The sequence below is a fragment of the Osmerus eperlanus genome, chromosome 19 (genome assembly GCF_963692335.1).
Source record: "Osmerus eperlanus chromosome 19, fOsmEpe2.1, whole genome shotgun sequence".
NCBI lineage: Eukaryota > Metazoa > Chordata > Actinopteri > Osmeriformes > Osmeridae > Osmerus > Osmerus eperlanus.
Genome location: NC_085036.1, coordinates 13,138,335 through 13,152,329, shown reverse-complemented (window position 1 = coordinate 13,152,329; position 13,995 = coordinate 13,138,335). Strand labels below are relative to the sequence as shown.

The 13,995-nt window shown below is 48.8% G+C and overlaps 2 protein-coding genes across 2 annotated transcripts; both read right to left on the bottom strand.

The window, feature by feature from the left end:
* Window positions 1-510: 510 nt before the first annotated feature.
* LOC134040071 (olfactory receptor 5J3-like) lies at window positions 511-1,897 on the bottom strand. The gene is made up of 3 exons (XM_062486296.1): window positions 1,757-1,897; window positions 810-1,472; window positions 511-675 (listed from the first exon to the last, which is right to left on the bottom strand). Exons 1-3 carry the CDS (start codon window positions 1,895-1,897, stop codon window positions 511-513), a joined length of 969 nt encoding a protein of 322 aa, XP_062342280.1.
* Window positions 1,898-5,107: 3,210 nt separating this feature from the next.
* LOC134039498 (neuronal acetylcholine receptor subunit alpha-9) lies at window positions 5,108-13,718 on the bottom strand. Its single transcript, XM_062485396.1, has 8 exons — window positions 13,480-13,718; window positions 10,049-10,194; window positions 9,565-9,719; window positions 8,377-8,623; window positions 7,735-8,020; window positions 5,897-6,251; window positions 5,729-5,854; window positions 5,108-5,697 (listed from the first exon to the last, which is right to left on the bottom strand). The coding sequence occupies exons 1-8, from the start codon at window positions 13,538-13,540 to the stop codon at window positions 5,463-5,465; spliced, it is 1,611 nt and encodes a 536-aa protein (XP_062341380.1). The 5' UTR covers window positions 13,541-13,718; the 3' UTR covers window positions 5,108-5,462.
* Between the last annotated feature and the right edge of the window lie 277 nt (window positions 13,719-13,995).

The following is a 13,995-nucleotide window of genomic DNA, read 5'->3' as shown; positions in this document are numbered from 1 at the left end:
TTAACATTACCGTCATCCATCATTTTATTTCGAAACAAGTTTCTAAACAGACATAGCTGTCTGTAAATCATGGCTTCTTTCAGTTGTATTAGCAGCTTATTGATGAAGATAACAGAGCTCAGGACAGGTGTCTGGCAACATGTCAGCCACAGTGATTTGCAACAATATCATCCACACAATTGAATCAAACTGCTCGACAGTTTATACAAAATGGTGTGTCTGGTACTACCAAAATCACTGTCTGACATACATGGCCAAAAACATCTCAAAATCAAGACATTCATATTATTGATGCAACACTGACATCTGCTGGGCATGATAATAAGACAGAAGACAGAATAAATAAGAGTTGGTTCCCTCTGAGACACAAAACATACAATTCAGTTTCAGCCAGGAAGAATTGTTCAACAATACCAAACATACTGTGGTTGGGTGAAGCCAGGGTTAGGTTGTGGCTGTTTGGTCAATAAGGAATGTTTTGGGGGTTAAGACAACAAGCTGTCCTGTCAGTCAGGAGAGGGTGTTGACAGTTCTGATGCTCTTCGGTGTGACAGTTCTGAGTCTGCACAAGGATCTCCTGACAGCATCTCTCAGCTCTTTGTTCCTCAGGCTGTAGATGATGGGGTTCAGGAAAGGCGTCAGAGCTGAGTAAATCATGGCCACAATCATTCGCACCTACAACATCAACACAGGTGTCAATATGCAGCCTGGAAACAGACACACAAAAAACTCACACCTCAAACCAATCCTGTTGGCCAGGGGCTGTTTCCGTGCAGCCACAAGGCCCGACTGGAAGAAAAGTCACCCACCTCTGGTGAGAAGTTCCCCACGCGGTAGGAGATGTAGACAAAGAAGGCTGTGGTGTAGGAGAGGAGCACCACCGTCAGGTGAGCAGCACAGGTGGTGAACGCCTTCCATCGCTGAGAGGCAGCCATCCTGGTCACCGCCACTCCGATCAGGACGTAAGACGCGAGGATGAGCACCCCAGTCCCGATCAGAGCCACCAGGGCCGAACTCAGAGACACAAGGCTGTCCACACTCGTGTTTCCACACACCAGCACCCGGACGGACGACGGGTCGCACCACAAGTGGAACACCACGTTGGGACCGCAGTAGAACCTCTGGGTTGCCATGGTCACAGCGGGGAGGGTGCAGCCGGCAGCAAACGTCCACGCCCCGAGGACGAGGAGGACGCGTACGGTGCTCGTCATGGTGGCGGTGTAGCGTAGTGGGTCGCAGATCGCCACGTAGCGGTCGTACGCCATGACGGTCAACAGAGCGCGGCCGGTCACGCCCATCTGAATGTAGAAGTACATCTGCAGGAAGCAGGCGGGGACAGAGATGGTTTTGTTTTCAGTCAGGAACCCCGACAGCAAGCTGGGGAAGGTTATGGAGGTGTAGACCATGTCCACGAAGGACAGGTTGTGCAGGAAGAAGTACATGGGGGAGCTGAGTTTAGGGTCGGTCCGCACCTAGGAAGACAGGACAGAAATTGAGATGTGTACCCAGAACGACACGTAATATTCAACCCAGAGGCCCTGGATTAATGTCAACATCAAAACAGTATGTACATTGTACTGTAAATACATTATTTTCTCCTTTCCATAAATTATTGAAGGCAGAAAAAAAAACATTTGTTTAGATAGCGAATACAGACTCTAGTAAAAACAAACGAAAATGATCATGTCAAACATCTGTCTGTGTCAAAGCTTCTTAGCAATATCTGGTTCATAAATATAATCTTCTGTGTGCGTACCAGGAAGATGATCATGCTGTTGCCTCCGAGGATGATGATGTAGGCCACCAGGAAAATGACAAACAGGGCGGTCTGTATGTCTCCCAGACTGTCCAGACCCTGGATGATGAAGTAAGCGACCGGGACCTGGGTGCTGTTCATGCCTCCAGGATCACACACAAACTTGAGGAAGGGAGAAGAAAATTAAGGTTAATGGATTCAAAGACAAAATGTTTAAATCACACGCTAAGCCACATAGACACAGGTATATTCTTACTGTATGTATGTGTGTGAAAGTGTGTGGTATGTGTATGGGTGTGGATGGTGTGTGTGTATGGTGTGTGTAAGTGTTTGTGGTATGTGTGTGTGGATGAGACCTGAGAAAAATGAAATATCTTCCTTGGCAGTGTGCTGTATACTCTCTGTGAGAGCTCAGATGTTGTGTCTCAGCGACGCACATTTAAAGGGAAGTCAGGTAGCTATTGGTCTTTTTAGACCAACCCATTTTTTTGCAGTGGATGTTGTTGAGTTCGTAATGACTTCTTACAAATTAACTCCGTCTGGATTAACATCATCCTTAAAGATGATAATTATGAAAACATGAATCTACAGTTAAATTGTGTTTTGGGATTGGTGTTGTGATGATATGCGTGTTTGTACACGAGTGAGTGATATCATTTTAATATTTTGAGCCTGGTTAAGCAAACATGTCACATTGTAAAACATTTTAAAAACAGGTGTGATGGACAGAGAGACAGATAGATCGACAGACAGACAGACAGACAGACACGAGTGAGTTAACAAACTGACAGACGTGAGACTATGGGGTGGTGGTGGTTCTGGCTCATCAGATTAGAGCTGAGGTAATTGGTGGATTTCCCAGCGGTCTGACTCTGTCCAGCACACTGACAGAGTCAGCAGAAACTCAGAGGAATCCTCAAGGTCAAGTTTCTCCCTTCAACAGTGTCTGAATGACTAAAAAAACCTTTTTCAATAAAGGTGCGAAAATGAAGAGCACTTACAGGGCCAACGACTTCTCAAAGCTACCAGGGTTATGATTCATCATGAGATTCATCAAAGGTGCTGGACAGCCACTTGGACAGAATCCAGAGGCAGCTGTTGTCTTTGAGAAGAGCAGGCGCCGGGCTTCGTTAGAGCAGATATGAACTTCAATAGACCTCAGTAGGCCTCAAATCCATTTTACTGCTAATTGGGAAAGCTTAGAGGGAGTGTGAAATGGAGGCGAGCTCATTAGGATGACTCTGTGTTTATTCTAAGTGTTTGCGGATGTGTGTGTGTTTGAGGATATGTGTGTGTGTGTGTGTGTGCGCTAGACGGGTCATGAGCGGCCTGTGATCTGTAATAGGTTTTTAATTAGGCAGTAAAGAGTGTTTATGTTGAAACTGTCCTATTAACCTATCACTTCAGAGACTGCAGGCTGGATCCCCGAGGTGTTCGTCTCACATGATGAGCCATTACGCCCAACACCTACAGCACTATCAACACAGACGCACACACACGCAAACCCGTGCTTGTATAGCACAGACATAACCCAGTCAGAAACCCACTTACTCATGTAGAAACACAGCACTTTGTGACTGTGCGACCCCGACATGTTAGGGAACGCTTTGTCAACCACACTGCATGTTAAAAACGTTAGCGCAGGTTAGCGTAGTCCTTGCAGTGAGGTGTTATTGTGAAAAAGGTTGTAATTAGGATGTTTGTTGGGCCCAAACAAACCGACCCTTAGGACTCATTATGAACTCCACCCACCCCTCCACACAAACACACTTAACCCTCGTGCTGCCTTCGGGTCACATGACCCAAAGGTTCACAACGAACCATCGTTGTGTTTACCCAATTTCACCCAATACAAAAACAAATAAAAATAATTTTCTTTTAACCATTGCAATGTGGGGGGTCTGAGACAGCCCGACAGTTAAAAGAAAATGCTTCACTTTGTTTTTGTATGAGGTAAATTTGTCGCAATACGACAGTGGGTCACAATGACTGATGGGTCAGAATGACCCGAAGATAACACAAGGGTTAAACTCTAATTAGTAAAGTAGTTAAAGTTAAACAGTCCTATTACACATCTTCAGGGAGAAACTGTTGATGCATTTGGAGGCTTGTTAGATCTCTACAGGAATATAATAACAAAACAGTAAAATAAAAACGGTACTAATCAATTGTTGCTAGTGCGTCTTATATCTCTGACATGTTAAGAGACGGTTTTACAATGAAATGTGTCAATGTTGTAGTCATCTTGTAGTGCCTAAGAGTGTAATGTAATAGAGCACTGGTGTTGTATTGGTGCAGACTACAGGCATGGGAATGTGGAAAGGAAGCCAGCTTTATAAAGGCTTTCCAAACCTCCCTCCTGCAATCTGATGCTGTACTAGTCCTCTTTTTGGGAAAGATGGACTTGAGGATTAGTGTGACTGTTAGTGTGTGTGTGTGTGTGTGTGTGTGTGTGTGGGGAACAGATTACTCAGCACCAGGGAACTGGGTTTAAATCTCAGTCGTTCAATTGCTTTTTCAATTCATTCTCAGAGACAGAACTAATGATGTGAAGAGGCTATTGGATTGCTTCATGTCCTCAGAATCTGCAAGGTCGGAATACTTTTATTTAATTATATTCTTCCACGGTGAAGCCCAAACCCTGTTAAAAGTGTAACAAATAAAATAATAATAAAAAAAAAAAATTAAGTATGAAATATTGAATTACATTTATTGGTGTGGCATATACGCAACATACATTTTGGATACGTTTTAGACGTGTTACAAGACAAATGGTTAACACAAGGCCGATCAATCTTATGCATGGCCCAGTTGTTGGCTGTGTTAGTGCATGTGAGCACTAACAGGTGAGCTCCCTGCTGCAGTGTCGTGGTTCTCATGCTGTGGCTCGCAGGGTCAGGAGTTCCCTAAAAAGCACACTTGTTCAACGATACAGTCCAGTGGAGATGATTACATAACTGTATAAAATGACAAAGAGCAGTACAAAACCTATAAAACATGACACAAAAACTGCTCTCGTGACACTTTAAATGTGATTGTGTGTGTGTCATTGTGTGTGTGTCATTACACTTTAAATGTGATTGTGTGTGTGTCATTACACTTTAAATGTGATTGTGTGTGTGTCATTACACTTTAAATGTGATTGTGTGTGTGTCATTGTGTGTGTGTCATTACACTTTAAATGTGATTGTGTGTGTGTCATTACACTTTAAATGTGATTGTGTGTGTGAGTGTTTGGGGGGGAGGAGTGGTTCAACTATTAACCAAAGTCCCGTCGTGAATAGTAAGCTAGTTATTAGCTATTAGTTTATGTTTATGTTTATTTATGTTTATGTTTATTAAGGATTTTTTTGCGGGGGACTGTTGTGAGTCTCCACAACAATATCAATACAAACGTGTGTGTTTATTGGGGTTGTGTGTGAAAGTGTACTGTACTTGTGCATATATGGCCAGAAGGATTGTTTTGGCTCTATTTCACAGGTCACTAAAAGTCCAAAGGACCAAAGTCCTCTCACTGGTCACTAAATTCAAACTGCTCCGTAAGCGTTTGGTCAGCAGAGTTTACCGAAAAGGTTGTGGCGTTGTCCTTATGCACAGACCTGGGATCAGATCACGCAGATCTTAGTCCCAGTCTCAGTGCCTGGAGATGACACAACATCTGACCCTGGGTCAGCGGTTAAGGGCAACTATGCCTGCTCCCTCCTCCTCAGATGGCCTTTCCCATGATGAGCAGGCTCATGAGGAAGACCATGATGAAGAAGAGCCACATAAACATGCGGTCCAGCACCTTGGCCACCTTCCTCCACTCTCCGATGCGTCTCTGCGTGGCCCGCTGGTCGTGGTAGCAGTTGGCTATGTACTCCACGTTCCTGCGCAAGGCGGGGTGCTGACACACACACTGGGCCCTCAGCACCACATCCCTCCTCCTCTCCCCTGCCCCCGACACCCCACACCCTGCAGCATCCCTCCCTCTCTCTGGGCCTCCGGAAGCTCCCCCCCAGCCCCCTACCTCTCCCCCTCCCCCCCCCTCCCCCTCCTCCCCCAGCCCCCTCCTTCTCACCATGGTCTATACTCACAAACAGGTCCTCTCTCCAGTCGCTGTAGCCTGAATGGGGGAGAGTCCCTTTCTCGCCCCTCTGCCTCAACCCCTCTTTCTCATCCTGTGTCTTCAACCCTTCCCCTCCCCCCTCCTCCCCTCCTCTTCCCCCCTGGCCCCCCCAGGCCTGGCCATTGATGTCCCAGCTGGTTCCCCTGGGCGGAGTGGGGTCGGGCGGGGGCGCGGCCTCCGTCTGGGCCCTCTTCCTGGGCCCGGTGCTCAGGCAGTTCTCTCCCACCTCGTAGACGAAGCAGATCCGCGCCAGGTGGTGAAGGATGACGCGGCGCGCCCACTCTGGGACGGGACGGGCCTCGGGACCACAGTGGTGGATGTTCATGATGAAGATGGTGAGCGCTGTGGAGGCCGTGATCATGGTCATGGTGGCAATGTAGTACTTCCCTGAGGAGGAGGAGGAGGAGGAGAAGGGGGAGGAGGAGGAGGAGGAGGGGGAGGAGGAGGAGGAGGAGGGGGAGGGGGAGGAGGAGGAGGAGGAGGAGGAGGAGGAGGAGGAGGGGGAGGAGGAGGAGGAGGAGGGGGAGGAGGAGGAGGAGGAGGAGGAGGGGGAGGAGGAGGAGGAGGAGGAGGAGGAGGAGGAGGAGGAGGGGGAGGAGGAGGAGGAGGAGGGGGAGGAGGAGGAGGAGGAGGGGGAGGGGGAGGAGGAGGAGGAGAAGGGGGAGGAGGAGGAGGAGGAGGAGGAGGAGGAGGAGGAGGAGGAGGAGGAGGAGGAGGAGGAGGAGAAGGGGGAGGAGGAGGAGGAGGAGGAGGAGGAGGAGGAGGAGGAGGAGGAGAAGGGGGAGGAGGAGGAGGAGGAGGAGGAGGAGGAGGAGGAGGAGGAGAAGGGGGAGGAGGAGGAGGAGGAGGAGGAGGAGGAGGAGGAGGAGGAGGAGGAGGGGGAGGAGAAGGGGGAGGAGAAGGGGGAGGGGGAGGAGAAGGGGGAGGAGGAGGAGGAGGAGGAGGAGGGGGAGGAGGAGGAGGAGGAGGAGGAGAAGGGGGAGGAGAAGGGGGAGGAGAAGGGGGGCAGAAATCGTAGGATCTTTAAAACCGACTGAAAGACTGTGTGTAAACTTGAACAGACAAGCTTCACCTGCTCCTGAGAAAAGACAGGGTATTGGTTATTGGAGTCGTGATTGCGGCACAGTAAATCAAGCAGACAGGTGTTATCGATCAGCTGGTCTCCTCACTATCACATCACTATTATCCCTCAACACTCTGAGGATTTACAGTTGGGCTCGACGCCAGACACACAGACACCGACAGCAGATGGACTGCCATCCACATATGAGTTTCTGTTTAACATAATACCCAGCGTCCTGTATGATGCCTCGCTGTTATTTACTGGGAATGTATTTCACTGTTTATTCAATATTTATAAAGCCTTGAAGCCTTTTGCATAGTGGATAGAAATCTCTTGTGTGGCCTGGCTGTGCAACAGTGATACAGCAGGAGGCCTATGGTGCTGGAGATGCTGTGCTGAGTAAGGCTGATAAAATATTTACACATCGACTGCCTTCAACTGGAGGGAGGAGAGAGAGATGTTCAGGGTTCCCACAGGAGCTCTAGCCTGCCAGTCTCACTTCGTGTTGAAGCTGAAGACTTTCAAACGGCCAAATAAAAGAACATGGCCTTCACGCCCGGAAACTTTTACGAAGTCAGGCCTTGTGGATCTCCACACCTGTCACCTGTCCTGAGGCCTGGTCACACCTGTCACCTGTCCTGAGGCCTGGTCACACCTGTCACCTGTCCTGAGGCCTGGTCACACCTGTCACCTGTCCTGAGGCCTGGTCACACCTGTCAAGAGGCCTGGTCACACCCAGCCCCACTACCCATGTCTGGCTACCTTCACTCCACACCCCCCCCCTCCCTCTGCCCCCCCCCCCCTCACCTATGAGCGGGACGCTCTCGGAGGGGGGCATGCTCTCGGCCACCAGCAGCTGGAACACGGTGAGAGCCAGCAGCACGGTGACGCCCAGGGACACCTTCTCCCCGGAGTCGGCCGGCAGGTAGAAGCCCAGCGGGGCCAGGAAGGAGATCATCATGCAGGGGATCAGCAGGTTGAAGATGTAGAAGGAGGCCCGTCTCTTCAGGTGCAGCGTGTAGGTGATGTCGGGGTAGGGGTCGGAGCAGCACCCGTACAGGATCACGTTTTTCTTCGCCGGCATGCCCAGAACCTGCAGGGAGAGGGGAGGGGGTGGGGGGGAGGCAGGTGAGGTCAGGACATCCAGAGATGAAGGGAGGTGTCCAAGAGAGTTCTTCAAATCTGTGAGAGCCATACTCAAAAGGTTGTTGGTTCGATTCACGGCCGTGCCAAATGACATTGTGTCCTTGGGCAAGGCACTTCACTCTACTTGCCTCGGGGGGAATGTCCCTGTACTTACTGTAAGTTGCTCTGGATAAGAGCGTCTGCTAAATGACTAAATGTAAATGTATGAGCTATACCAATCCCCATGCTCTACCACCGAGCTACACCCAATCTCATAATACAAAGTTTGACTATCTTTCCATCGACCCAGACACGACCTCTGACCTCCCACTCCACGTTGGGGACAAAGTCGGCCAGGTCGGCGCTGTCCAGGGCGTTGACCAGGTCCATCTGGTTGCCGTTGTGCGTCCAGGAGCCGAAGGTGAGCCGGCACTGCTGGGAGTCGAAGGGGAAGAAGGAGACGTCCACGGAGCAGGAGCTCTTACTGATGGCCGGCTGGTCCCACATGACCTGGCCCTCACTGCTGATCACCACGTTGGTCTCCATGGAGCTGGAGAACTGGTCATCGGCACTGAGGAGGGGGAAAGGGGGGTGGGCGGGGTGGGGTTAGGGGACGGGGGGGTGGGGGTACGGAGAGGGAAGGATGGAGGAGGGATGTCGAGCGGCAGCGACAGGAGAAAGGAGTGGGGCAGACAGGTTCATGAACTTTTCCGGGAAACCTAATTGAGAAGAGAACGTTGAGAAGTGGCTGAGAGCAGACTAGCATATTATGGGATGTGAGAGTAGCGAGGGAGAAGCTGAAGGGCAGGACAGCGACACAGCCGAAAGAGTCTCTACATGAGGTGATGGAGAGAAGAGGCCAGGGAACAGGAGGAGTGATCTGGTCCTCCACAGCTCTGGCAGGGCGCCGCAGTTGCTCATCACACAGGCAGAAGAGGAATCATCTGGGCCAAGACTGCCTTCACTCATAACCCAGTCACAACACTACTGTAGACCCCAAGACTGCCTTCACTCATAACCCAGTCACAACACTACTGTAGACCCCATGACTGATGGAGATTTATACTCAGTACAAGGATTACTCTCAGGTACACAACCCAGCCACAGAATTAAGACGGCACACACACGCACACACCTGCTCAGGTGCTTCTACAGAAGAGCCTTTTGTAACAGGATAACAAAATCCTAATTTTTCAGACATTTCGGATCATTCTAGGTCAGCTGAGAGCAGTAATCGCTAAGCTTTTCCATCTGAACATCGGAGCTGAGCTGGGGGGTCGACTGCTGGTGACACCGTCACCCTGGACATGATGACCCTCCGTCCTCGATCAGTGTGACAAGCAACCAGAGCGCACAACCGGTTGCCTGGGAAACCCCTGGGAGACCCCCCCCCCCTCTCCTGGGAGTGTCCAGCTGTTCCCATTGAAACACGGAAGAGGTCGAGGTTGAGGAGGAAGATGATGCAAATATCCAACCAGTGCAGTGATGAATCCCACTAGCAGCCAGACCTACCTGTTGTATAAGACTATATCTGGCCTCCAGACATAACTACTAGGTATGCGGATGGTATCGAGTCCATCATAGTCCTCCTTCTTCCACTTCAGGTAGGCGTCTGTCCACACCTGACGGATCCACAGGTATGTGGTCAGGATCTGGTTCCTTTCATCCTGCCACCCCACAAACACGGGAAGATACACGTTTGCATCATTGATTAGTACTTGATACTTGAAAAAGTTTAGAAAGGTTGAACAGTTTTGGAAAAATACTTTTGAAAAAAAAACGTTTTGAAAAGAAAGTTTGGAAAGGTTGAATAAATCTTTTAGAAACAAAGTGAATATGGATTTTTTTTTCTTTTTTTTTTCGAAAGGTTGAAAAAAATATTTTCGAAAATACGTTTTTAAAGGAGCAGAGCAAAAAAAAAAAGTTTAAAAAAAAACCCGTCAACGCAACTTTTTTGGGTCGTGTAATAAAATACAAAAATACAATTTGTTGTTACCATGTCGATGATCTGCGAGAGGGTGATCTGCAGGGTGACATTGATGATGTGGTCCGTGTCTTCCACCGGGCGGAGAGCGTTAGTGTAGTTGGAAAACAGATCAGTCAAAAGCTTCTGAGCATATCTCCCGTGAGCACCCAAGCAAACTGCCAGGGAGAGAGGAGAGAGAAAGGGATGAGAGTGAAGAGAGAGAGAGACACAGATAGATGGAGTAGAGTAGAGAGAGAAATAGAGACCGATAAAAATAAAAATAAATTGGCAACACATAAATCATTCCTAGTCTTATCATACACAATGTTTGTCTCCATTCAACAGTTCCAGCTCCAGATTTTGACCTCCATTCGAAATTCCCGACAGAAAGACAAAATAAAAACACATTGCCCCAGCTCAATTAACCTAAAATTCACCTTGAACTGTTAACTAATCAGACAACGTCCTCTCTGAGAGGAAAATCCCCCGGTGAGATCCACACGCCTGGACTTTTCAGTCTTTTCAGAAACGGGCGATCTAATTAACCGTTTATTTTTCGATAACGGTAATCTTAATTTGCGTTCTAGTTTTGTCTCTATACGTGGGATAAAGTGACTGATGTGCGCTGGGACTGACAGACAGAGGTGAGGTAGAGTTGGTGCGGGAGGTAGGGAGAAGGGGAGGGCTAGGAGTGGCAGGGAGACTAGCAGCGCAGAAGAGGGACAGACAGCAGGAGGTAATTATCAAACGCACAGAATAGAGAGAGAGAAGGGAGCTAGCAGAGGGAGGACAGTGAGAGAAAGAGAGCGATAAGACAAAAGGTAATTAGGAACAGTGAAGGAGATGGAAAGCCTTAGGTCTACGAGAACTTTGTTTCAACCCAACTAGCAGCTCACATGTAAATTGCTGTTAAGGACATGAAGGAAGTGAGGGTATTTTACCTTCCCATCCCTAGCGTACTGTGTATCTGGTCTACTTTATGACTCTGTCACCCGCCCGCTCTGTGGGCTGAGAAAAACAGTAGCATCCCTTTTAGCAGGTCTGCCTTGAGACACCAAGGCATTAGACCGAAAGATTTACACCTGCACATTTAAAACTGACAAACGACAGCCCTTAAGGTGTGTGTGTGTGTGAGCCAGTGTGTGTGTGAGTGCGTGTCAGTAAGTGCACGCCCAACCAATTTTCCTCGTCCAAATCCAGTGTGCCGCAGCCATCAAGCTGTTATCCAGCCGTGACTCTGAACCCTGTTCTTCAACCCCACACTCTCCCTGAGAGCTGCTGTTCTTCAACCCCACACTCTCCCTGAGAGCTGCTGTTCTTCAACCCCACACTCTCCCTGAGAGCTGCTGTTCTTCAACCCCACACTCTCCCTGAGAGCTGCTGTTCTTCAACCCCACACTCTCCCTGAGAGCTGCTGTTCTTCAACCCCACACTCTCCCTGAGAGCTGCTGTTCTTCAACCCCACACTCTCCCTGAGAGCTGCTTCCCTCGTGTTGTTTAGAGTGTCTGAAGGGGCATGAAGGTGTGTGTAGTCAGCGTTTTCCCCCTCAGCATTAATCTGGAGGAGAGGCCTGGTTGATGGTCCTGGAGGGGCCAGCTGGCTCTCACTGCCCCCCCCCCGCTGCCCAGGACAAGAGGGAACACTCCCGTCACACTCACACATGTCACCGTTTACCAAACACACCGCAGGGTGGACAGCTAAAGGATTTGTGTGTGTGTGTGTGTGTGTGTAAGAGAGTGTGTGTTTCAATAAATACATGGAGGGAATGGAGGGGGGCGGTATTGTAAAGGCTGTGTGGATTACAACAGACAATCCCATAGTGCTTCAGGCGAGAGTATGACCCTTGTAGTCTGTCAGTCTGATGATGGACATAATCCAACCGCAGCTGCAGTCTGACATGTACTGCTCAACCTCTCTTCTGCAGTCTGACATATACTGCTCAATCTCTCTTCTGCAGTATAACATGTACTGCTCAATCTCTATTCTGCAGTCTGACATGTACTGCTCAATCTCTCTTCTGCAGTCTGACATGTACTGCTCAATCTCTCTTCTGCAGTCTAACATGTACTGCTCAATCTCTCTTCTGCAGTCTGACATGTACTGCTCAATCTCTCTTCTGCAGTCTGACATGTACTGCTCAATCTCTCTTCTGCAGTCTGACATGTACTGCTCAATCTCTCTTCTGCAGTCTAACATGTACTGCTCAATCTCTCTTCTGCAGTCTAACATGTACTGCTCAATCTCTCTTCTGCAGTCTGACATGTACTGCTCAATCTCTCTTCTGCAGTCTAACATGTACTGCTCAATCTCTCTTCTGCAGTCTGACATGTACTGCTCAATCTCTCTTCTGCAGTCTGACATGTACTGCTCAATCTTTCTTCCTCTCACACAGTCCGAGGGATGTCGGTATGTTTAAACAACGACACAGCACTCTCTGTTATCCCAGCCTCCTTTCTTTCTCTCCCTACTTCAGAGAAACGTGAAAACTGATTATTTACATCAGCTCATATCTTGGCTCTGGGACTGTTCATTAGTGCTCCATTAAAACCACATGAACAATATAGCTGGTGCTATAGAAATAAATTATACTAGACGACCTGTTTCCCTCCCTCTCTGCTTTCTCTCTCACTTCATCCCATCTGTTTTTTCCTGGTCTTCCTCTCAGCCCCTTTAGTCTCTCCAGGGTCAGAGGTCATCGATAACAACATCAGTGTAAGATGACAGTCTAACGTGACATGGATGACCAGATGAACTACTGCAAAATGTCCTGCATGAAAGAAATCTGATTCTGTGTGCGTGTTTGTGTGTTTTCCCTCAACCAACGCGATTCTGTCCGAACACTGTGTGTCTGATCCCCAGATGGTGGGGATTAGGAGGGGTTGATGTGGAGGAGAGATGGTGGAACAGCTTGCCATGAGAACAGCTATCAGGTAGTCATTTTTGCATCTTGAAGAAACAGCAGAAAGGCTTTTGGAGATACATGCACACAGATGCGTCTAACCAGGGGAGTCAGGTGGCTGAGCGGTTAGGGAATCGGGCTAGTAATCTGAAGGTTGCCGGTTCGATTCCAGGCTGTGGAAAATTACGTTGTGTCCTTGGGCAAGGCACTTCACTTGCCTCGGAGGAATGTCCCTGTACTTACTGTAAGTCGCTCTGGATAAGAGTGTCTGCTAAATGACTAAATGTAAATCAAGCTAGCTCTGTTTCAGCGAGACCACTGCAGCAGGGGCCTGTTCTCATCACCCCGTTAAAACACAAGTACACAATGTGGACGCCGCCTGTTACACAATAGAATGGAGGATTTGTCAAAACACAAAAGTAACATAGGCCTATATCTGATTTTAAAAGGTATACTTCGTTAAACCTGAATTAAACAGTCTCGTAAGTTACAAGCAGCATTGCACGCTGCCGAAGTTATTGACTTCTCGTCAAGTCAAGCAGCCTAGCAAAACGCACTTACCCGGAGGAAAACTTATTCCGAGAAGAAACAGCGATGTACCCATAACGTTCCATAGCTTCATCGTGTAAACCGGAGACTTTCTTCCCTGAGAGATTACGGGAGTGTTTGCCGCATCAGGGGATGAAACGCGCCGCGCTGAGAGCTACGCATGCAGTGCTGCTGATGCGATCGGTCAATGGAGTGTAGAAACGGTAACTGTAGGGGTAAGCGCGTGTGGCGCCAAAGAGCGGGGCGCACAATGTGCCTAGTCGCGCACTCTCCACGAGTTCACGCACACTACGCATACCATATGAAGGCAAACTGTCAAAACCCGACACTCAGAATGCCATCCTGTTTTAACAGGAAGGAGTGTAGTTGTGATTGGCATGTTCTGTTATTAGGGAGAGCGTAAACACCCGATTACAGGTGCGAATATAATCTTTTGCTTTTGGCAGGAACAAGGGATGAGTTACTGCGACACATCATTATGGCTACATAATTTGACTATGCATAGGTGAGGAAGGCCGGGAAAGCTAA

Coding starts and splice junctions, on each gene's coding strand:
- LOC134040071 (XM_062486296.1), bottom strand. CDS start 1,897: ATGAACAGCACCCAGGTCCCGGTCGCTTACTTCATCATCCAGGGTCTG. Junction 1,473..1,756: donor ACAGCATGATCATCTTCCTG/GTACGCACACAG, acceptor CTGTCTTCCTAG/GTGCGGACCGACCCTAAACT. Junction 676..809: donor TGGGGAACTTCTCACCAGAG/GTGGGTGACTTT, acceptor TTGATGTTGTAG/GTGCGAATGATTGTGGCCAT.
- LOC134039498 (XM_062485396.1), bottom strand. CDS start 13,540: ATGAAGCTATGGAACGTTATGGGTACATCGCTGTTTCTTCTCGGAATA. Junction 9,720..10,048: donor TCTCGCAGATCATCGACATG/GTAACAACAAAT, acceptor GTGGGGTGGCAG/GATGAAAGGAACCAGATCCT. Junction 8,624..9,564: donor GATATAGTCTTATACAACAG/GTAGGTCTGGCT, acceptor CCCCCTCCTCAG/TGCCGATGACCAGTTCTCCA.